Here is a 23,038-nt window from a genome sequence, read left to right as displayed (position 1 = left end):
AGGATCATATGGTTCTTCTCTTTTCTTTTATTACTGTGATGTATCACGTTGATTGATTTGCGAATGTTGAACCAGCCCTGCATCCCAGGAATGAATCCCACTTGATCATGGTGAATAATTCTTTTTATATGCTGTTGAATTCGATTTGCTAGTATCTTATTGAGAATTTTTGCATCCATATTCATCAGGGTTATTGGCCTGTAGTTCTCTTTTTTTACTGGGTCTCTGTCTGGTTTAGGAATCAAAGGAATACTGGCTTCACAGAATGAGTCTGGAAGTTTTCCTTCCCTTTCTATTTCTTGGAATAGCTTGAGAAGGATAGGTATTATCTCTGCTTTAAACGTCTGGTAGAACTCCCCTGGGAAGCCATCTGGTCCTGGACTCTTATTTGTTGGGAGATTTTTGATAACCGATTCAATTTCTTCACTGGTTGTGGGTCTGTTCAAGCTTTCTGTTTCCTCCTGATTGAGTTTTGGAAGAGTGTGGGTGTTTAGGAATTTGTCCATTTCTTCCAGGTTGTCCAATTGGTTGGCATATAATTTTTCATAGTATTCCCTGATAATTGTTTGTATCTCTGAGGGATTGGTTGTCATAATTCCATTTTCATTCATGATTTTATCTATTTGGGTCATCTCCCTTTTCTTTTTGAGAAGCCTGGCTAGAGGTTTGTCAATTTTGTTTATGTTTTCAAAAAACCAACTCTTGGTTTCGTTGATCTGCTCTACAGTTTTTTTAGATTCTATATTGTTTATTTCTGCTCTGATCTTTATTATTTCTCCTCTTCTGCTGGGTTTAGGCTGCCTTTGCTGTTCTGCTTCTATTTCCTTTAGGTGTGCTGTTAGATTATGTATTTGGGATTTTTCTTGTTTCTTGAGATAGGCCTGGATTGTGATGTATTTTCCTCTCAGGACTGCTTTTGCTGCATCCCAAAGCGTTTGGAGTGTTATCTTTTCATTTTTGTTTGTTTCCATATATTTTTTAATTTCTTCTCTAATTGCCTGGTTGACCCACTCATTCTTTAGTAGGGTGTTCTTTAACCTCCATGCTTTTGGAGGTTTTCCAGACTTTTTCCTGTGGTTGATTTCAAGCTTCATAGCATTGTGGTCTGAAAGTATGCATGGTATAATTTCAGTTCTTGTATACTTCTGAAGGGCTGTTTTGTGACCCAGTATATGATCTGTCTTGGAGAATGTTCCATGTGCACTCGAGAAGAAAGTATATTCTGTTGCTTTGGGATGCAGAGTTCTAAATATATCTGTCAAGTCCATCTGATCCAATGTATCATTCAGGGCCCTTGTTTCTTTATTGACCATGTGTCTAGAGGATCTCTCCATTTCTCTAAGTGGAGTGTTAAAGTCCCCTGCAATGACCACATTCTTATCAATAAGGTTGCTTATGTTTATGAGTAATTGTTTTATATATCTGGGGGCTCCGGTATTCGGCGCATAGACATTTATAATTGTTAGCTCTTCCTGGTGGATAGACCCTGTAATTATTATATAATGCCCTTCATCCTCCCTTGTTAACAGCCTTTAAATTAAACTCTAGTTTGTCTGATATAAGTATGGCTACTCCAGCTTTCTTTTGGCTTCCAGTAGCATGATAAATAGTTCTCCATAACCTCCCTCTCAATCTTAAGGTGTCCTGAGATCTAAAATGAGTCTCTTGTAGACAGCAAATAGATGGGTCTTGTTTTTTTTATCCATTCTGATACCCTATGTCTTTTGGTTGGCGCATTTAGTCCATATTCATTCAGTGTTATTATAGAAAGATACGGGTTTAGAGTCACTGTGACGTCTGTATGATTTATGCTTGTAGTGATGTCTCTGGTACTTTGTCTCACAGGATCCCCCTTAGGATCTCTTGTAGGGCTGGTTTAGTGGTGACAAATTCCTTCAGTTTTTGTTTGTTTGGGAAGACCTTTATCTCTCCTTCTATTCTAAATGACAGACTTCATGGATAAAAGATTCTCGGCTGCATATTTTTTCTGTTCAACACATTGAAGATCTCGTGTCAATCCTTTCTGGCCTGCCAAGTTTCAAAAGAGAGATCAGTCACGAGTCTTATGGGTCTCCCTTTATATGTGACAGCACGTTTATTCCTTGCTACTTTCAGAATTTTCTCTTTATCCTTGTATTTTGCCAGTTTCACTGTGATATGTCGTGCAGAAGATCGATTCAAGTTACGTCTGAAGGGAGTTCTCTGTGCCTCTTGGATTTCAATGCCTTTTTCCTTCCCCAGTTCAGGGATGTTCTCAGCTATTATTTCGTCAAGTACCCCTTCAGCACCTTTCCCTCTTTCTTCCTCCTCTGGGATACCAATTGTGCGTATATTATTTCTCTTTAGTGTATCACTTCTCTAATTTTCTCCTCATACTCCTAGATTTTTTTATCTCTCTTTTTCTCAGCTTCCTTTTTTTCCATAACTTTATCTTCTAGTTCACCTATTCTCTCCTCTGCCTCTTCAATCTGAGCCGTCATCGTTTCCATTTTGTTTTGCATTTCGTTTAAAGCGTTTTTCAGCTCCTCCTGACTGTTCCTTAGTCCCTTGATCTCTGTGGCAAGAGATTCTCTGCTGTCCTCTATACTGTTTTCAAGCCCAGCAATTAATTTTATGACTATTATTCTAAATTCACTTTCTGTTATATTATTTAAATCCTTTTGATCAGTTCATTAGCTGTTGTTATTTCCTGGAGATTCTTCTGAGGGGAATTCTTCCTTTTGGTCATTTTGGATAGTCCCTGGAGTGGTGCGGACCTGCAGGGCACTTCCACTGTGCTGTGGTGTATAACTGGGGTTGGTGGGCGGGGCCGCAATCCGACCTGATGTCTGCCCCCAGGGGCCACAGTCAGACTGGTGTGTGCCTTCTCTTCCCCTCTCCTAGGGGCGGGATTCACTGTGGGGTGGCGTGGCCCGTCTGGTCTACTTGCACACTGCCAGGCTTGTGGTGCTGGGGATCTTGCGTATTAGCTCGGGTGGGTAGGCAAGGTGCACGGGGGCAGGAGGGGCAGGCTTAGCTCGCTTCTCCTTAGGTGGTCCACTTCAGGAGGGGCCTTGTGGCAGTGGGAGGGAGTCACACCCGCTGCCAGAGGGGTGGCTCCGCAGAAGCACAGTGTTGGGTGTTTTTGCGGAGTGAGCAAGTTCCCTGGCAGGAACTGGTTCCCTTTGGGATTTTGGCTGGGGGATGGGCGAGGGAGATGGCGCTGGCGAGCGCCTTTGTACCCCGCCAAACTGAGCTCTGTCGTCCCGGGGCTCAGCAACTCTCCCTCCCGTTGTCCTCCAGTCTTCCCGCTCTCTGAGCAGAGCTGTTAACTTATGACCCCCAGATGCTAAGTTCTGCTTGCTGTTGGAACACCCTCTGTCCGGCCCCTCTGCTTTTGCCAGCCAGACTCGGGGGCTCTGCTTGGCCGGCAGGCTGCCCCTTCGCCCCGGCTCCCTCCTGCCCGTCCGTGCAGCGCGCACCGCCTCGCCGCCCTTCCTACCCTCTTCCGTGGGCCTGTCGTCTGCGCTTGGCTCCGGAGACTCCGTTCTGCTAGTCTTCTGGTGGTTTTCTGGGTTATTTAGGCAGGTGTAGGTGGAATCTAAGTGATCAGCAGGACGTGCGGTGAGCCCAGCATCCTCCTAAGCCACCATCTTCCACAATAATCCTATAATGTTTCTTTTCTAATTAACGTTTTATTAAATTCAATAAGTGTGCTTTTTAAAAATCAAATATTATCAAAAGTCTACATTGAAAAAAAAGTCTTCTGTTACTCAGACTCTATTCAAAGGTAATGACTCAGTTCTTCTAGACATTCTTTGCTCTTACCTATATGGTTCTGTTTAATATGCTTATAATTTTTTTTTATTTCTCAGTTTTAGACATTACCATTATTATATGATAACCACAGATTTAGTTTTCATATACTGCCTGCCAAACACAGAATTCCCTCCTCCCATTCCCTCAGTATGGTTATGCCACAGTTCTGTTGAAATCGTTAGTCAGTGTTTGCATGACTGTATCGGTAAATATTTACAGCAGGGCTACATAGTGTTTATTGCATGTATATCTCATACACACACATATACATGTGTATATACATATTGTGTATAATGATTACATTCCTTTTTACATTTTCTAAATTTCTTTAAAAATTTTTTTTTAAATGTTTATTTATTTTGAGAGACAGAGCATGAGTCAGGTGGGGGCAGAGAGAGAGGGAGAGAGAGAATCCCAAGCAGTCTCTGCGCTGTCCACACAGAGCCAGTTGCAGGGCTTGAACCCACAAACTGTGAGATCATGACCCGAGCCGAAATCAAGAGTCCATGCTGAACCGACTGAGCCACCCAGGCGCCCCATTCAAAAAAATTGTTTAATGATTATTTTTTAGAGAGCATGCGTACGCGTGAGCGAGCATGAGAGGGGGAGGGGCAGAGAGAGAGGGAGGCACAGAATCTGAAGCAGGCTTCAGGCTCTGAGCTGTCAGCACAGAGCCTGACGTGGGGCTCTAAATCACAGACTGAGATCATGACCTGAGCAAAAGTCGGATACTTAACCGACTGAGCCACCCAGGAACCCCTCTAAATTTTTTTTATTGTTTATTCATTTTTGAGAGAGAGAGAGAGAGAGATGGAGACAGAGTATGAGTGGGGGAGGGGCAGAGAGAGAGAGGGAGACAAAGAATCTGAAGCAGGATTCAGGCTTTGAGCTGTCAGCACAGAGCCTCACAGGGGGTTCTAATTCATGCACCACCAGATCATGACCTGAGCCAACGTCAGATGCTTAACCAGAGCCAACGTCAGATGCTTAACCAACAGGGCCACCCAGCATTTTCTGGAGTTAATTTTCTAGAGTTAATGCTGGATGCCCATAGCATTTTCTATAGTTAATAACGTTTTAGATTGTATTTTCTTATTTTCTGCATACCTATGACTAATTCATTTCCTGTGTTTTTAGTAAAACCCTAAGATTCCTCAATAATTTTAAAACACATCAGGTGATTGATCAGTTTATTTCTTTTTTCTTTGAAATGATACTGCTGGAGCCTTGTTTTCTCATTCTAATCTTGTCTGTTTCATCTATTTTCACTGTTCTGGGAATTCCCACACCTATCTCTTGTTTTAGATCTCTTGTTTCCTAGATACTTATTTTCCCATGCACCTTGCTTCCCAGAATTTTTGAAGTGGGTTAGATACCTTACTTTAATAATGGACTAATTTGGTAATCTGGTAGGTTTGACTGTTCTTATTTACCTGTATTTTTTTAAGGGGGGATAGATACATGTCCCTCTTTTATTTTTACTGTTTATTTTTGAGAGACTGAGAGAGACAGAGCAGAAGTGGGAGAGGGACACAGAGAGGGAGACATGGAATCCAAAGCAGGCTCCAGGCTCTGAGCTGTCAGCACAGAGCCTGACGCGGGGCTCAAATCCACGAACTGCGAGATCATGACCTGAGCTGAAGTCGAATGCTTAGCCAATGGATTCACCCAGGAGCCCTCTTACCTGTATTTTTTTAAATGTTTATTCTTGAGAGAGAGAGAGAGAGGGAGAGAGAGAGAGAGAGAGATTGAGCGGAAGCCCTCTTGAGTGGGGGAGGGGCAGGTGGAGAGGGGGGCACGGAATCTGAAGCAGGCTCCAGGCTCTGAGCTGTCAGCACAGAGCTGGATGCAGGGCTCAAACCCACAAACCATGAGATCATGACCTGAGCCAAAGTCAGAGGCTTAGCCAGCTGGGCCACCAGGTGCCCTGATTGTTAACTTGTTTAGAGTTTCAACCAATTTTCCTTTCACTCCACACCTCTTTCAAACTATTGTGTTTAACTGATACCTCCTTGTCTTGTACTTCTGAGGAATAATATGAAATATGTGATTCTTGTTGGTTTTTTTCTCTCTAGGTACTTAAGTTTTGGCCTTTTTCCTTAAACTTTAAAAAACATTTGTTTCTTTTTGAAGGAGAGAGAGACAGAGTACAAGTGGGGCGAGGGTCGGAGAGAGAGGGAGACAGAATCCGAAGCAGGCTTCGGGCTCTGAGCTGTCAGAAGTTTTAGCCATTCTGAAGGGTTTTTTGTTTTTTGTTTTTTGTTTTTTTTATCTTGATGAGGTCCCAGTAGTTCATTTTTGCTTTTAATTCCCTTGCCTCTGGAGACATGTTAAGTAAGAAATTGCTGTGGCCTAGTTCAAAGAGGTTGTTGCCTGTTTTCTCCTGTAGGATTTTGATGCTTTCTTGTCTCACATAGAGGTAATTCACCCATTTTGAACTTCTTTTTGTGTATGGTTTAAGAAAGTGGTCCCGTGTCATTCTTCATATCGCTGTCCAGTTGTCCCAGTACCACTTGCTTTGTCAAAGATTAGTTGTCCATATATCTGTGGGTCTGTTTCTGGGTTCTCTATTCTGTTCCATTGATCTGTATGTTTTATGCCAGTGCATACTGTGTTGATGATTACAGCTTTGTAATGCCCCTTGAACTTCAGAATTGTAATGCCTCTAACTTTGGTTTTCCTTTTAAAGAATATTTTGGCTGTTTGGGATCTTTTCTGGTTCCATACAAATTTTGGGACTGTTTGTTCTAGCTCTGTGAAAAATGCTGGTGATATTCTGAATGTGTAAATTGCTTTGGGTAGTATCAACATTTTAACAATATTTGTTCTTCCAATCTATGAATGTGGTATGTTTTTCCATTTCTTTGTGTCTTCTTCAGTTTCCTTCATAAGCTTTGTATAATTTTCAGCATACCCCTGTGTTAGGTTTATTCCTAGGTATTTTATGGTTTTTGGTGCAGTTGTAAGTGGGATTGATTCCTTGAGATCTCTTTCTGCTGCTTCATTATTGGTGTATAGAAATGCAGCTGATTTCTTTTTTTAATATTTATTTATTTTTTGTGTGAGAGAGAGGGGGGCGGAGAGAGAGCATCCCAAGCAGGCTCCATGCTGTCAGCACAGAGCTGGACGTGGGAGTTGATCTCATGAACTGCGAGATTATGACCTGAGCTGAAATCAGGAACCGGAAGCTTAACCGACTGAGCCACCCAGGCCCTGCAACTGATTTCTGTACATTGATTTTTATATCCCATGACTTTGCTGAATTCATGTATCCATTCTGGCAGTTTTTTGGTGGAGTCTTTCTGGCTTTCCATGTAGGATATCATGTCATCTTGAAGAGTGAAAGTTTAACTTCTTCCTTGCCAATTTGGATGCCTTTTATTTCTTTTGTTGTCTGATTGCTGAGGCTAGGGCTTTTAGTACTACGTTGAATAATAGTGGTAAGAGTGGACATCCCTGTCGTGTTGTTGATCTAAGGGGAAAAGCTCTCCCTTTTTCCCCACTAAGGATGATATTAGCTGTGGGCCTTAAAAATATATGGCTTTTATGAACTTGAGGTATATTCCTTAGATCTCTACTTTCTTGAGGATTTTTATCAAGAAACGATGTTGTATTTTGTCAAATGCTTTTTCTGCATCTATTGAGATGATCACGTGGTTCTTATTCCTTCTTTCATTAATGTGATATATCACGATTGATTTGCAGATATTGTGCCACCCATACAGCCCAAGAATAAATCCCTCTTGATCATGGCAAGTAATTCTTTTGACGTGTTGTTGAATTTGATTTGGTAGTATCTTATTGAGAATTTTTGCATCCAGGTTCATTAATTGTCTTGTAATTCTCTATTTTACTGGGGTCTTTGTCTGGTTTTGGAATCAAGGTAATGCTGGCTTCATAGAATGAGTTTGGAAACTTCCCTTTCATTTCTATTTTTTGGAACAGTTTGAGGAGAATAATTATTAACTCATCTTTAAATGTCTGTGGTATTCCCTTGGGAGGCCATCTGGCCCAAGACTTATTTATTGGGAGGTTTCTGATTACTAATTCAATTTCATTGCTGGTTATGAGCCTGTTCACATTTCTATTTCTTCCTCTTTGAGTTTTTGAAGTGTGTGAGTTTCTAGGAATTTGTTCATTTCCAGATTGTCCTGTTTGTTGGCATATAATTTTTCATAGTATTCTCTAATAATTGCTTGTATATCTATCTGTTGTGTTGGTTGTGATCTCCCTTCTTTCATTCATGATTTTATGTATGGTCCTCTCTCTTTTCTTTTTGAGAAATCTGGCTAGGGGTTTATCAGTTTTGTCTATTCCTTCAAATAACCAGCTCTTAGTTGGTTTTTTTCCCCAGGTCTTAGTTTTATTGTTGTTTCCTACTGTTTTTTTTTTTTTTAATTCTGTTTCGTTTATTTCTGCTCTGTTCTTTATTATTTCCTTTCTGTTGGCTTTGGGCTTTATTTGCTGCTCCTTTTCTTGCTCCTTTAGGTATAAGTTTAGGTTGTGTATTTGAGACCTTTATTGCTTCTTGAGATAGGCGTGAATTACAATGTACTTTCCTCTTAGGATTGCCTTTGCCACATGCCAAAAGGTTTGGACTGTTGTGTTTTTCATTTTCATTTGCTTCTATGTATTTTTTAATTTCTCCTTTAATTTCTATTCATTCTTTAGTAGGATGTTCTTTAACCTCCATGTATATGAGGGCTTTCCACATGTTTTCTTGTGGTTGATTTCCAGTTTCGTGGCTTCTTGGTCTGAAAATAGCATATGATCTTGATCTTTTTGTATCTGTTGAAGGCTGATTTGTGATCCAGTATGTGATCTCTTTTGGAGAATGTTCCATGTGTACTCACGAAGACTGTGTATGTATTCTGCTTTTTAATATCTGTTAAGGCCATCTGGTCCTTCAGAGCCGTTGTTCCTTGTTGATTTTCTGACCATATGATCTGTCCATTGCTGTAAGGTGAGGTATTAAAGTCTCCTACAATAATGGTATTATTACCAATGAGTTTCTTTGTTTGTGATTAATTGATTTATATATTTGAGTGCTTTCAACTTGAGGGCATAAATATTTATAATTGTTAGATCTTCTTGATTAGTAGATCCGTATATTATTATATAATGCCCTTCTTCATCTCTGGTTACAGTCTTTCTTTTAAAATCTAGTTTGTCTGATATAAGTATGGATACTCTGGCTTTCATTTCACCTCCATTAGCATAATAGATGGTTCTCTATCTCCTCACTTTCAATCTGCAGGTGTCCTCAGGCCTAAAATTAGTCTCTTGTAAAGTCTCTTGCAGCATATAGATGGATCTTGGGCTTTTAACCATTCTGATACCTAGCGTCTTTTGATTGGGCATTTAGCCCATTTACATTCAGAGTGATTTTTGAAAGATATGTATTTAGTGCCATTGTGTCATGTGTAGATTTCATGTTTCTTGTGATGTTCTTTGGTCCTTTGTAGTCTTTGCTGCTTTGTACTCAGAGAGTCTCCCTTAGAATTACTTGCAGGGCTCGTTTAGTGGTCACGAACTCCTTTAACATTTGTTTGGGTATGTTTATCTCTCCTTTTATTCTGAATGACAGACTTGCTAGATAAAGGATTCTTTGGTGTGTATTTTTCATATTCAGCACATTGAATGTTTCCTGCCACTCTCTACTGGCCTGCCAAGTTTCAGTGGACAGGTCTGCTACTGCCCTTATGTGTCTACCCTTGTAGGTTAAGGCCTGTATATCCCTAACTACTTTCAGAATTTTCTTTTTCTTTATATTTTGCAAGTTTCTCTGTGATATGTTGTGGTGTTGACCCATTTTTGTTGATTTTCAAGGGAGTTCTCTGTACCTTTTGGATTTGGATGCCTGTTTCCTTCCCCAGATTAGGGAAGTTCTCAGCTGTAATTTATTCAAATAAACCTTCTGCCCTTTTCTCTCGCTCTTCTTCTGGGACTCATATGGTATGGATATTGTTTCATTTCATGGAATCACTTAGTTCTCTAATTCTCCCCTCGTGATCTAGTAATTTCCTTTCCCTTTTTTTTTTCATCTTTATTATTTTCCATAATTGTGCCTTCTATTTTACCTGTTCTCTCCTCTGCTTCTTCAGTCTTCACTGTCACTGTGTCTAGTTTAGTTTGCATCTCAACTATAGCATATTTTAATTCATTCTATTTTTAGGTCTTTGATCTCTGCAGCAAGGGTTTCTCTGGTATCTCCTATGCTTTATTCAAGCCCAGCTATTAGTCTGATGACTTTGGTTTAAATTCTTATTCACATATATTATTTGTATCTATTTTGAGCAAGTTTCTAGCTGCGATTTCTTCTTCACCTTTTTTTCAGAGAAAATTCCTCCATTGTCATTTTGACTAAGTTTCTGTCTTTTGCGTGTTTTAAAAGCTTGTTATTTCCTGCATCCGAGAGTACTGCTATTTTATTTATTTTAATTTTTTAAATGTTTTTATGTGTATTTATTTGAGTATAGTTGACACAGTCTTACATTAGTTTCAGGTGTACAATATAATGATTCAACAAGTTTATGTTATGCTATGCTTAGTATCACTAATCCTCTGGGAAATGCAAATCACAACCACGATGTCACCTTATCCATGTAAGAATGGCCAGAATCAAGAAGAGAAGAAACGACAAATGTTGGCAAGGATGTGGAGAAAAATGAACCCTCTTGCCCTATTGGTGGGAATGTAAATTAGTATAGCTATTTGGGAAAACAGCATGGAAGTTCATCAAAAAATTGAAAATAGAACTACCCTTTGATACAGGAATCACACTACTGGGTATTTACCCCCCAAATACAAAAGCACTAATATGGAGGGATACATGCACCCCTCTGTTTATTGCAGCACTATTTATAGTAGCGAAACTATGGAAGCAGCCCATGTCCATCAATAGATGAATGGATAGAGAAAACTGGTGTGTATATTCCACACAGTGGAATATTATTCAGCCATAAAAAAGAATGAAATCTTGCCGTCTGCAACAACATGACTAGAGCTAGAGAATATAATGCTCAGCGAAATCAGTCAGGTAGAGAAAGACAAATACTGTATGATCTTACTCATATGAAGAACTTAAGGAACAAAACAAATAAGCAAAGGAAAAAAAGAGAGAGAGACAAACTTAGAAACAGACTCTTAAGTATAGAGAACAAACTGATGGTTACCAGAGGGGAGATGCGTGGGGTTATTGGGACAGGGATTAAAGATTACACTATAAAGACAATGAAAAAAATAAACAGACAAAAAATTATCTCCTCCTACATTCAAGATGAAGATTGAATAATCCCCAATCCCTAAGATAGCACTTAATAATAAAAATATTATCCAAACCACTAATGAACATATGGTTCCAAAGTCTTAATTAGTGCCTTGTACATGAGTTTTCTAGTGATATATTAAAATATTATTACAAACTTAGCAACTTAAAACAAGACAAAATTATTATCTTACAGTCCTGTAAGTTAGGAGCTTGATAGTGGCCTGAGTGTGGCTCTACTGGGTTGCCTGCTCAGTGTCTCACCAAGTAGAAATTGAGGTGTTAGCCAGAATGGAGATTTTTATATAAGACTGTGTGTCATTTTTAAGGTCACTTTTTGTCAGAATTAAGTCTTTTGTAGCTTGTAGCATTGAGATCCTTAGCTCCTAGACACTTCTCTTCACAGCATGGCTTTGAGACCAGTAAGAGACTATTTCTTATCACTTGTCTTTTAAATGGCTCATCTTGATTGGGTCTGGCCCACCTAGGAGAATCCTCTTTTTGGTTTAATCAAACCCAGCTGATTATTAACTTAATTATGGGAATGATATCCCATTCATATTTACAGATGTCAACCACACTCAAACGGATGGGAGTATATAGGGTGTTTACACCAGAGGATGGGGATATTAGGGACCATTTTAGGATGCTGCCTGCCACACCATGCAAACAGGACAAGACACTCAGGAATTTTCCATTTTGACTAGTGGATTTGCCCCAGTGATACAAAGCTGGCACACATCCAAGCTAGGACACAGTGAAAAATTTAGTGAATTCTTAGTCTATGTCAGATACTTTGCATACATTGTCTTATTTAATGTCTACAACAACTCCTGAAGGCTGTTTATAATCTTTCCTACTTTGCAGATGGAAAAACTGAAGCTGAGAGGATTTAAGTAACTTGTTAAAATGGAGTTTGGATCTAAATGGTCTGTGGTATTTATTCTCCACTAGGATGTTATCTAGTATAGTATTAATCCTGATTTGTATATCATTTACAGTTTTACACAAGTACAGTATCTATTCAGGTAATTTATCACAGTTTTGTGACTTATTTTTTATTTTTTCATGCAAGAATAATACTGAGGTTATGGTTTAAAAAGAGTGTCCTTCTGGGGCGCCTGGGTGGCTCAGTCGGTTAGGCGGCTGACTTCGGCTCAGGTCACGATCTCACGGTCTGTGAGTTCGAGCCCTGCGTCGGGCTCTGTGCTGACAGCTCAGAGCCTGGAGCCTATTTCGGATTCTGTGTCTCCCTCTCTCTGACCCTCCCCTGTTCATGCTCTGTCTCTCCCTGTCTCAAAAATAAATAAAACGTTAAAAAAAATTAAAAAAAATAAAAAGAGTGTCCTTCTAAAGAGACATTTAAAAACATTTACAGATGAAATTCCATGCTTTCTTAGGTTTGCTTCAAAATCATTTGTGGGATCTGAGGAGTTAGAGAATGGGTAGGAGGAGGCTGCCAATGGAAAAAAAAAAACTGACCAGAAGTTGTTAATTTTTGAAGATGGATAATGGGTAACACGGTTGATTATACTATTCTTTCTACTTTTGTTTACCTTTGAAAATTTCCATAGTGAATATTAAGTAATCCATAGTTACAGTTTTAAATAAGAAAGAAAATACTGGCTAAGTTTTATTCCTTATATGACATTCCTTACACATCATAATGTCTGCAATTATTTTTAATGTTTATTTATTTTGACAGAGCACAGATGTGCACAAGTGGGGGAGGGGCATTGAGAGAGCGTGAGAGAATCCCAAGCAGGCTCTGTACTGTCAGAATGGAGCCCAGCATGGGGTTCATTCTCATGAATTGTGAGATCATGACCTAAACCAAAGTCAAGAGTTGGATGCTTAACTGACTGAACCACCCAGGATCCCCATAATGTGTGTAATTTCAAAATAATGAATTTTATTGGTTTTCATGGAACAAAACTGTTTATAGAAGCATTTCCTTTATTAAAATAGTATTGTGTAGTGGTTAAGAGCAAGGACTCTAGTGTCTGATCCTCTGGGTGTAAATCTTAGTGTTGTGATATTTGATAATTGTATGACCTTGTATAAGTCATTTAACTTCTGGGTCTCTCACTTTTTTTTTAATTTGTAAAATGGGAATATTTATACCTATATTATACAGTTCTTGGTTGTAGTATGTAATGGATACATATTGGGATAAGACAGCAAAAAATGTATACACATACATGTATTCATGTGTATTTATATCTAAGTTTTCTTTTAAATAAGAAACTTAGATAATTGTTTTCCTTTTGCAGTTAGAGGATATTATATGTTGTTGTCATGTTTTTGAGCCTGTGGTTCTCAAACCAGTGTTTCTAAAAGTTTTTTCCTTTCACAATGCATACTTCCACTGTTTTTCAGTGGCAGTCATTTAGCATCTTGGGTGGGTCAGTTTTTGTTTGGGACTGGCTTTTACATTGTAGAACATCTATACTTACCTTCCTCTCTGCCTACATTACATACCAGTCCTTGTGACAACCTATGTGCCCTTGCACATTTTCAGATGTTTTCTAGAAAATAGAACCATGCTTGTTTGCGAGCCATGTGTCTATTCAAATCTTTAGGGTTGTACCATATATAGAGTGTTTTAGAAGACTACTTTTCTCGACAGCTTTACTTATCACGTGTGTTGATACATGTTAGGTGTGAACTGATGATTTAAATTAACCATATTACCACAGTGATACAGGTTTTTGATTTTGGAAAACCTGTATTAACCTGTGATATGTCCTGATCTTTTTGAACAAAGTATTGGATATGTGGTGTGTAAGTAGATGTGTCTATATTTTGGAAAAGTTTCCTTAGTATTGCTTGAAAGATTTCTCTGAGTTGGCTAACTATAATTCCCTTTCTTGTAGGTGATAGAAATTGAAGATGCTTCACCCACCAAGTGTCCAATAACAACCAAGTTGGTTTTAGATGAAGATGAAGAAACCAAAGAACCTTTAGTGCAGGTTCATAGAAATATGGTTATCAAATTGAAACCCCATCAAGTAGATGGTAAGAAACAGTTATATGATTAAAGCATTTTTATTTTTTTATTTTTTATTTTTTTAAATTTTTTGAATATTTATTTTTGAGAGAGAGAGAGCAAGGAAGGGAGGGGCAGAGAGAGAGTGGGAGACACAGAATCCAAAGCAGGCTTCAGGCTCTGAGCTGTCATCACATGTGCAACGCAGGGCTGGAACTCATGAGCCGTGAGATCATGACCTCAGCTGAAGTCAGATGCCTAACCAACTGAGCTACCCAGGTGCCCCTAATTAAAGCATTTTTAATTAAGTTTTACCAATATTTGGTGTCTCCTGTGTGCCTTACATTCTGCTAAGCACTAGCAGTACATTGGTGTGGAAAACAATCATGAACCCTGCCCACTATGGAGCTCATAAATATATGAGGAGAAACAATTGGATGATTGTAAAGGAAATGAGTGTTATAGAAGGGGAAATAAGTGCCACTTACAAATGGTATATATAGCAAATGGATTCATATAGTCTCCAGTGGTTGGCTAAGGGCAACTGCAGGGTAGGGAGAGGTACCACCATTAGCTAAAAGCTTTCTTCAGAAAATGCTATTTGAACATTTTCAGATATATTTGTTAATAATATTCTGACATTGGTATTTTTAAAGATACCAAATTATCCCTTTTCTCCACTTTGTTAGAATGGAATCAGTCAGTTTTCAGTGTGTATATGAATGAATTCATAAGGGAAGTTCTATAGTTCCTACTTCTTGGATGGTGAACCCCCCTTTTTGTTTAGTCTTTACTATTGAATAAGGGGAGAGATGATAAATTATCTCCTGGGTTGTTTTCCTGATAAACTCAACAAGCATGAAAGAATATTTGATAGGAATCTGTAAATTGGATAAAATTTTGCATAACATTTCTATTTTAGATTATTCATATGTTTCTTTGAATCGTCCCAGGGAATGAAGATTTGCTGTGATAGATTAGTGAATGAAGGGAAGTGGCTGTATGCTTGTGTTTGCTGTCCTTTTTTCTAATTAACCTTATTGGGTTTGGGAGCATCTCATTTATACTTAGAAGATTATCTCTTTTTAAAATTCTGTTTATTAGAAGTTTGGTTATGTTTTTGATGTGTTTATGAAGGAAGATTTTTAACTTGGATCTTTAAACTTAATGAAGCTGTTGTTTTTAGGTGTTCAGTTTATGTGGGACTGCTGCTGTGAATCTGTAAAAAAAACAAAGAAATCTCCAGGTTCAGGATGCATTCTAGCCCATTGTATGGGCCTTGGTAAGACTTTACAGGTAAGAACAGAAAGGTATTCTGCTTTTGTATATTTCATGTTTTCAAGAATATATATCGGATTCTATTCTGTGTCCCAGGCGGAGTTGTAGTGGCTGGAGATAGAGCGGTGAATAAGAAGATCCCTCCTCAGGAAGCTTATATTCTGGTGTGGTTGAGAGATTTTAATCAAATAAGAAATACATATTTTCAGATAGGAAGAGTTCAGAGGGAATAGAGAGGGAGTGTAGCTTTTAGGAGGTGAGGCAGAGCAGAAATCCTAATGAAGTGAAGGAATAGAGTTACAAGTCATAGCCAGTAAAAAACTGCAAAGATTTTGAAGTGTAATGAATTTCCTTTACAATTTTTTAACAGTCTGTGATCCTATAGTAAGGAGAATGTAAAATACTTTTCACTGTTAAAATACTGCATTTCTGATTGGTAGGAGTTGTAATACAGATAACATTAGTGAATATATATGTAATATTAAGCCATGAGATACCTATTACAGACTCAATGAGTCAGGACACTTTGTTTTTTATTTTTATTTATTTATTTATTTTTTACCATTTTAACCATTTTTTTGGCTTTTTAAGATTTTAATTCCCGTTAGTTAACACACAGTGTTATATTAGTTTCAGGTGTACAGTACAGTGATTCAGTAACTCCATATGTCACCTAGTACTAATCATGAAGAGTGCACTCCTTAATCCCTATCATCTTTTAATCCATCCCCCTCCACCTTCATCCCCAATGTAACCATCAGTTTGCTCTCTGTAATTAAGGGTCTGTTTCTTGATTTGTCTGTTTTTCCCTTTGTCCATTTCTTTCTTAAATTCCATGTGAGTGAAATCCTGTGGTATTTCTCTTACTCCAACTGACTTATTACACTTAGCATTATGCTCTCTAGCTCCATCCATGTTGTGGTAAATGGGAAGATGTCATTCTTTTTTATGGCTAATAACTCCTCTGTGTGTGTGTGTGTGTGTGTGTGTGTGTGTGTGTGTGTGTGATCTCACATCTTGTTTATCCATTCACCTACCAAATGACACTTGGACTGCTTCCATAATTTGGCTGTTGTAAATAATGCTTATGTGAGCACATGGATATATGTCTGTATGCCTTTGAATTAGTGTTTTTCTATTCTTTGGGTAAATACCTAGTAGTGTAATTGGTATTGTTAACTTTTTGAGGAACTTCCATACTGTTTTCCACTGTGGCTGCACCAGTTTGTTTTCCCACCAACAGTGCAGCCAGGACTCTTGTCCCCACATCCTTACCAACACTAGTTTTTCTTGTGTTTTTTATTTTAGCCATTCTTTTTTTTTTAATAAAAAAAATTAAATAAATATTTTTAATATTTTAAATATTTAATTTTTTATTAAAATATTTAAATATTTTAATATAATAAATTTAAAATCAATTTTTTAAATAAAAATTTTTTTAATGTTTATTTTTGAGAGAGAGAGTGTGAGCAGGGAGGGGCCGAGAGAGAGGGAGACACAGAATCCGAAGCAGGCTTTAGGCTCCGAGCTGTCAGCACAGAGCCCAACGCAGGGCTTGAGCCCACAAACTGTGAGATCATGACCTGAGCTGAAGTTGGATGCTCAACCAACTGAGCCACCCAGGCACCCCTGATTTTAGCTATTCTGACAGAGGAAAGATAATATCTCACTGTAGTTTTGATTTGCATTTCCCTAATGATGAGTGATGTTGACCTTCTTTTCTTGTGTCTATTGGCTGTCTGTATGTCTTCTTTGGAAAATGTCTATTCATATCTTCTGAATATTTTTTAACTGGATTATTTGTGTTTTGGGTGTTGAACTTTATAAGTTCTTTTTTTTTTTTTTTTTTTAATTTTTTTTTCAACGTTTTTTATTTATTTTTGGGACAGAGAGAGACAGAGCATGAACGGGGGAGGGGCAGAGAGAGAGGGAGACACAGAATCGGAAACAGGCTCCAGGCTCCGAGCCATCAGCCCAGAGCCTGACGCGGGGCTCGAACTCACGGACCGCGAGATCGTGACCTGGCTGAAGTCGGACGCTTAACCAACTGCGCCACCCAGGCGCCCCTATAAGTTCTTTATATATTTTGGGTACTAACCCTTTATCCAATATGTCATTTGAAAATATCTTCTCCCATTCTAAAAGTTGCCTTTTAGTTTTATTGATAGTTTCCTTTGCTGTGCGGTTTTGCATTTTGATGAAGCCCAGTTTATTTTTGCTTTTGTTTCCCTTTCCTCAGGAGTCATATCTTGAAAAATGTTCCTACAGCCAGTGTCAGAGACCTTACTGCCTGTGCTCTCTTTTAGGATTTTTATGCATTTAGGTCTCACATTTAGGTTTTCTATCCATTTTGAATATTTTTGTGCGTTGTATAAGAAAGTGGTCCAGGTTTATTCTTTTGCATGTCGCTGTCCAGTTTTCCCAACACCATTTGTTGAAGAAACTTTTTCCCATTGGATATTCGTTCCTGCTTTGTTGAAGATTTATTGACCATATAATTTGGGGTTTATTTCTGGGTTTTTTATTTTGTTCCATTTATTTATATTTCATTTTTGTGTCAGTAGCATCCTGTTTTCATTACTACAGCTTTGTAATATGCCTTGATGTCTGGAATTGAATGCTTTACCTCTCTTTTTCTTTTTTTTTTTTTTTTAAATTTTTTTTTTCAACATTTTTTATTTATTTTTGGGACAGAGAGAGACAGAGCATGAACGGGGGAGGGGCAGAGAGAGAGGGAGACACAGAATCGGAAACAGGCTCCAGGCTCCGAGCCATCGGCCCAGAGCCTGACGCGGGGCTCGAACTCACGGACCGCGAGATCGTGACCTGGCTGAAGTCGGACGCTTAACCGACTGCGCCACCCAGGCGCCCCTTTACCTCTCTTTTTCAAGATTGGTCTGGCTATTTGGGTTCCTTGTGGTTCCATACAAATTTTAGGATTATTTGTTGTAGTTCTCTGAAAAATGTTGGTGGCATTTTGATAGGGATTGCATTAAATGTGTAGATTGCTTTGCATAGTATAGACATTTTAACAGTATTTGTGTTTCCAATCCATGAACATGGAATGTCTTTCCATTTCTTTGTGTCCTCTTCAGCTTCATTCATCAGTGTTTTATAGTTTTCAGAGTATAGATCTTTTGCCTCTTTGGTTAGGTTTATTCCTAGTTATCTTACTGTTTTTGGTGCAATTGTAAATGGGATTGTTTTCTTTATTTCTGTTTCTGCTGCTTTGTTATTGGTGTATAGAAAAGCAACAGATTTTTGTATGTTGATTTTGTATCCTGTGACTTCAGTGAATTCATTTGTCAGTTCTAGCAGTTTTTTGGTGGAATCTGTTGGGTTTTCTATATGTAGTATGTCATCTGCAAATAGTGAACATTTTACCTTTTCTTTGCCAGTTTGGATGCCCTTTATTTCTTTTTGTTGTCTCATTGCTGTGACTAGCACTTTCAGTCTTATGTTGAATAAAAGTGGTGAGAATAGACATTCTCATGTGGCTGTTTTTCTGTCTCTAGTCTTGCAGCCCATTTTCTCAGACCTCAGATTGATTTCTTCAGTGTTCTGAATGGTTGCATTATTTATCTAGCTGTGTTCAAGTGACTAGGCAAGCTTAGGGTCCCCCTGCACCTTTGGTGTCTTCACTTCACATCCATTTGAGTGATAGATATTTCTCCATCCCCTCACTTTGAATCTAAAGGTGTATTTAGGTCTAAAATGAGTTTCTTGGTGGGTAGCATATAGATGAGTCCTATTTTTTTTTTATCCATTTTGTTCTTTTGTGTCTTTTGGTTGAAGCATTTTGTCCAGTTACATTCAAAGCAATTGTTGATAGATAATGTATTTATTGTCATCTTATTATTTGTTTTGTGATTGTTTCTGAAGATTTTCTCTGATCATTTCTTGTTTTTTGTCTCTTTCTTGTTTTTCTGATTTTCTTTAATATATTTGGATTTCTTTCTCTGTATTCTTTGCATGTTTATTGGTGGTTTTTGATACATGGTTATCATTAGGTTTGTTATAGCCTCTTCCGTATATCAGTCTATATTAAGTTGATGGTCATTTAAGTTCAAACCAATTGTTTCCTGCTCTCTTCCACATGTTTTCTGTATATGGTGCCATATTTTATATCCTTTTATTTGTTCGTTTACTGATGTTTTACAGTGATGTTCATTTTTAATGCTTTTGTGTTTCCTACTTTTATACTGTCACGTTTTCTCTCCTTTCAACTCAAAAGAGTCCCCTTTAATTTTCTTATAGGGATGGTTTATTGGTCATTAAACTCCTATAGTTTTTGTTTGTCTGGGAAACTGTTTCTCTTTCTATTCTGAATGATAGCCTTTCTGGACAGAGTATTTTTGGCTACAGATTTTTCCCATTCAGAACCTTGAAAATTTCATGCCAGCCCCTTCTGGCCTGCAACATTTCTTCTGAAAAGTCTGTTAATAGCCTTATGGGTTTTCCTTTGTATGTCACTGTTGTCTTTTGTCTTGCTGCTTTGAAAAGTTGGTTTTTTTCTACTATATTTTGCCAATTTAATTAGAATATGTTTTGGTGTGGGTCTGCTTTTGTTCATTTTGTTGGGAGTTCTCTGTGCTTCCTTGATCTGGATATCTGCGTCCTTCCCCAAATTAGGGAAGCTTGCAGCTATTATTTTTACAAATAAATTTTCTGCCCTCTTTTCTCTGTCATCTTCTTTTGGGGGTTATATAAATACAAATGTTATTAATGTTTGAAGGAGTCACTGATTTCCCTAATTTTGTTCTTATTTTGCATAATTCTTTTATCTCTCTTTTGTTTAATGTGATTACTTTCCATTACTCTGTCCTCTAGGTCATTAATTCATTCCTGTGCTTCTTCCATCCTACTCTTCATTCCAGGGAGCCTAGTTCTCACTTTGTTTATTGAGAGTTTTATCTCTGCTGTGTTATTCTTTATCTCTCTGGTAAGGGTCTCACTCATGTCTTCCTCTCTTTTCACAAGTCCAGTGAATATCCTTTTATTGTTACTTTAAATTCTGTCTTAGGTTAATTACTTATATCTGTTTCACTTAGACCTCTGGCCTTAGCCTTGTTTTGTTCTTTCATCTGGGATAAATTTCTCTGTCTTCTCATTTTGTCTGTGTCTCTGTGCCTGTTTCACTGTGTTAGAAAAGTAAGCTACATCTCCTGTTCTTTAGGGTAATGGCCTTATGAAGAAGAGGTCCTGTAGTGCTGTGCCATATAGTGTCCCATGTTCCCCAGGGTCTGTTGCTTCTGGGACTAACTCCAATGGGTGCTGCGTGTGCTTTGCTGTTTTGTCCTGGCTGCTTTATCCTTCAGGCCAGTTGTCTGCAGAGGCTCTCTTTATCTTAGCAGTGTTTGGTCCATGGTCTGAATATGGTGAGTTTTAACTAGGTGTGCTCTGGTCTGCTTGTGAAATGAGAACTGTTGCAACTGCTGCTAAAACAAGACCATGAAAACTCCTTGGTCAGGAGACATGGTGTGAGCAGGGGTTTGGGCTGGTCTGGGGGTGACTTGGAGGGGTGCTTCCAGTGGAGTGCTATTGTTGGGGGCTTATTGTAAATAAGTTAGGTAGGGAGTGCCAGTGCTTATGCTCAGGGTCAGGACAGAGAAATGGTGCTGGCCAGTTTTTTTGTTCCTGGAGGGGTCTCTTGGTGAGTGCTGGGATGTGGTTTGAGATAAGCATATATCTTCCCCACTGTGTGCTCCAGTTGCTCTTCAATTCATTCTTTCCATGTTGTATGCCCACGGGCTGTTTGCCTTCTCTTCAAGAGCAGCACGGTGTCTTCAGGGCTCTATTTTAGCGATGACTGCTGACCTTTAAAACTTAAGCCCCGCTTTTTCTAAGAACTCATGAAATTCAGCCCCTCCCTTTCTAAGCCAGTTGCTGTGGGGATTCATTTTCCCTGTCTGCTTTACTGTGTGATATCCTGTCCCTTACCCTTCTCCGTAACCATGGCTCCCTCCCTGCCATAGCGGCCATGTTCCTTTTCTGCCCTAAACCGCATCTCCACACTTCCTACTTTCTTCGATGTGGCCTCTTCTTTACCTTTAGTTGTAGAATTTATCCTGCCAGTCTTTTGGTCGGTTTCTTGGGTATTTATGATGATTTGATAGTTATCTAGTTGTATTTGTGGGATAAGGCAAGCTTAGGGTCCTTGTACTCTGCTTCGATCTTCCCAAGGTATCAAGTTAGAACACTTGAAAATAGAAAAGTACTGCATAACAGAATTCTCTTCTGAATGGGTGATGGTAGCTTCTGAACATTTGTGGGGATAGACATTGTGTGGAGAGTAGCGACTTCGTCATAGTTTTGGTATGGTTACTTATATTCATATTATTATTATTATTATTATTATTATTATTGATCATAGGATCATGAAGCTTTAAGGTTAGAAGAGCCTTATATATTATGTAGTCAAACTCCATCTTTTTATATATTATAATATCTCTTTCCATGTACTTTGCCTTGTTTGGAAATTGTGACCTTTGATTGGTTGCTTTATTGTTTAAAGGTAGAAGAAAACCAAGCTACTAAATCGTAAGATTGTTTCATTTATTTTAACTTTTTTACTGATATTTTAGTTGAAGATGGTAACTTAATTTGGTTTTTTGTAGGTGGTAAGTTTTCTTCATACGGTTCTTTTGTGTGACAAATTGGATTTCAGCACAGCTTTAGTGGTTTGTCCTCTTAATACCGCTTTGAATTGGATGAATGAATTTGAAAAGTGGCAGGAAGGATTAAAAGATGATGAGAAGCTTGAGGTATTATATTTTAAATATTTTCTCTTATTAAAATAACTGCAAGAAATTCATATAGTAAAAGAAAAGGATTTTTAATTATTAAGGATGCATATTTACATGGGAATAAGTAGTATTCCTACATGTCTAATAGCTACCTTTAAAAATCTTTATTTTCTCACAAAAGGTCTCTGAATTAGCAACTGTGAAACGTCCTCAGGAGAGAAGCTACATGCTGCAGAGGTGGCAAGAAGATGGTGGTGTTATGATCATAGGCTATGAGATGTACAGAAATCTTGCTCAAGGAAGGAATGTGAAGAGTAGGAAACTTAAGGAAATCTTTAACAAAGCTTTGGTTGATCCAGGTAATATATTAAGAGGCACTGAGATAAATAAGTTGAATAAAAAATTGCTGATGTTTGGTTTAACAAGTAACTACTTTATTGAGCAACTGGTAAGTAGCTGTGTTTTGTTTATCCTTCAGGTTTTTTCCTTCTTTTTTTTTTCTTAGTAAAATTTTATTAAGGTGATAGCACCCTTACTGTTGCCAGCTGTTCAGAATTCAGTTGTTGAGTCTGGAAGTGTTTGAAGTTTTTATGGGAGATCTGGTTAATAAGTAAAATTACATTAGGTGCCTATGTCACAATTGCATTTTCTTCCAGCTGTCTGAATATTAGATGATAACAAGACCTCTCTCCATACTTTGAAAACAGTTTTTAAGTTTCTTTCCCAACTTTATATCATTAGAAGAATTGCTACATGGTCCCCCCCACTATGTTTTGAAGTGTCATCACTATGGAAAGTTAATATTTGCAACACTGTCTAACCTTATGACATTAAGATCCAAATATTTAATTCCTAATTGGCACTTGGAAAAGCAGCAAGTTGTACTATTTGCAAAACTAGTTAATTAAAAAAAATTTTTTTTATCTTTTTATTTATTTTTGAGAGAGAGAGAGAGAGAGA

The 23,038-nt window shown here is 38.1% G+C and overlaps 1 protein-coding gene across 9 annotated transcripts in view; it reads left to right on the top strand.

The window, feature by feature from the left end:
* The window catches only part of ATRX (ATRX chromatin remodeler), a 320,378-nt gene that overhangs the window by 163,600 nt on the left and 133,740 nt on the right, over positions 1–23,038 (top strand). For all 9 annotated transcript variants that reach the window (XM_058712606.1, XM_058712608.1, XM_058712607.1 and 6 more), the window contains 4 exons: positions 13,942–14,083; positions 15,241–15,350; positions 21,950–22,096; positions 22,260–22,437. In XM_058712606.1, coding sequence (XP_058568589.1) covers positions 13,942–14,083; positions 15,241–15,350; positions 21,950–22,096; positions 22,260–22,437 — 577 coding nt within the window. The remainder of the gene's footprint in view (positions 1–13,941; positions 14,084–15,240; positions 15,351–21,949; positions 22,097–22,259; positions 22,438–23,038) is intronic.

This window comes from Neofelis nebulosa, chromosome X, assembly GCF_028018385.1.
Source record: "Neofelis nebulosa isolate mNeoNeb1 chromosome X, mNeoNeb1.pri, whole genome shotgun sequence".
Classification (NCBI taxonomy): domain Eukaryota; kingdom Metazoa; phylum Chordata; class Mammalia; order Carnivora; family Felidae; genus Neofelis; species Neofelis nebulosa.
This window is presented reverse-complemented; position numbering and strand designations above follow the sequence as displayed.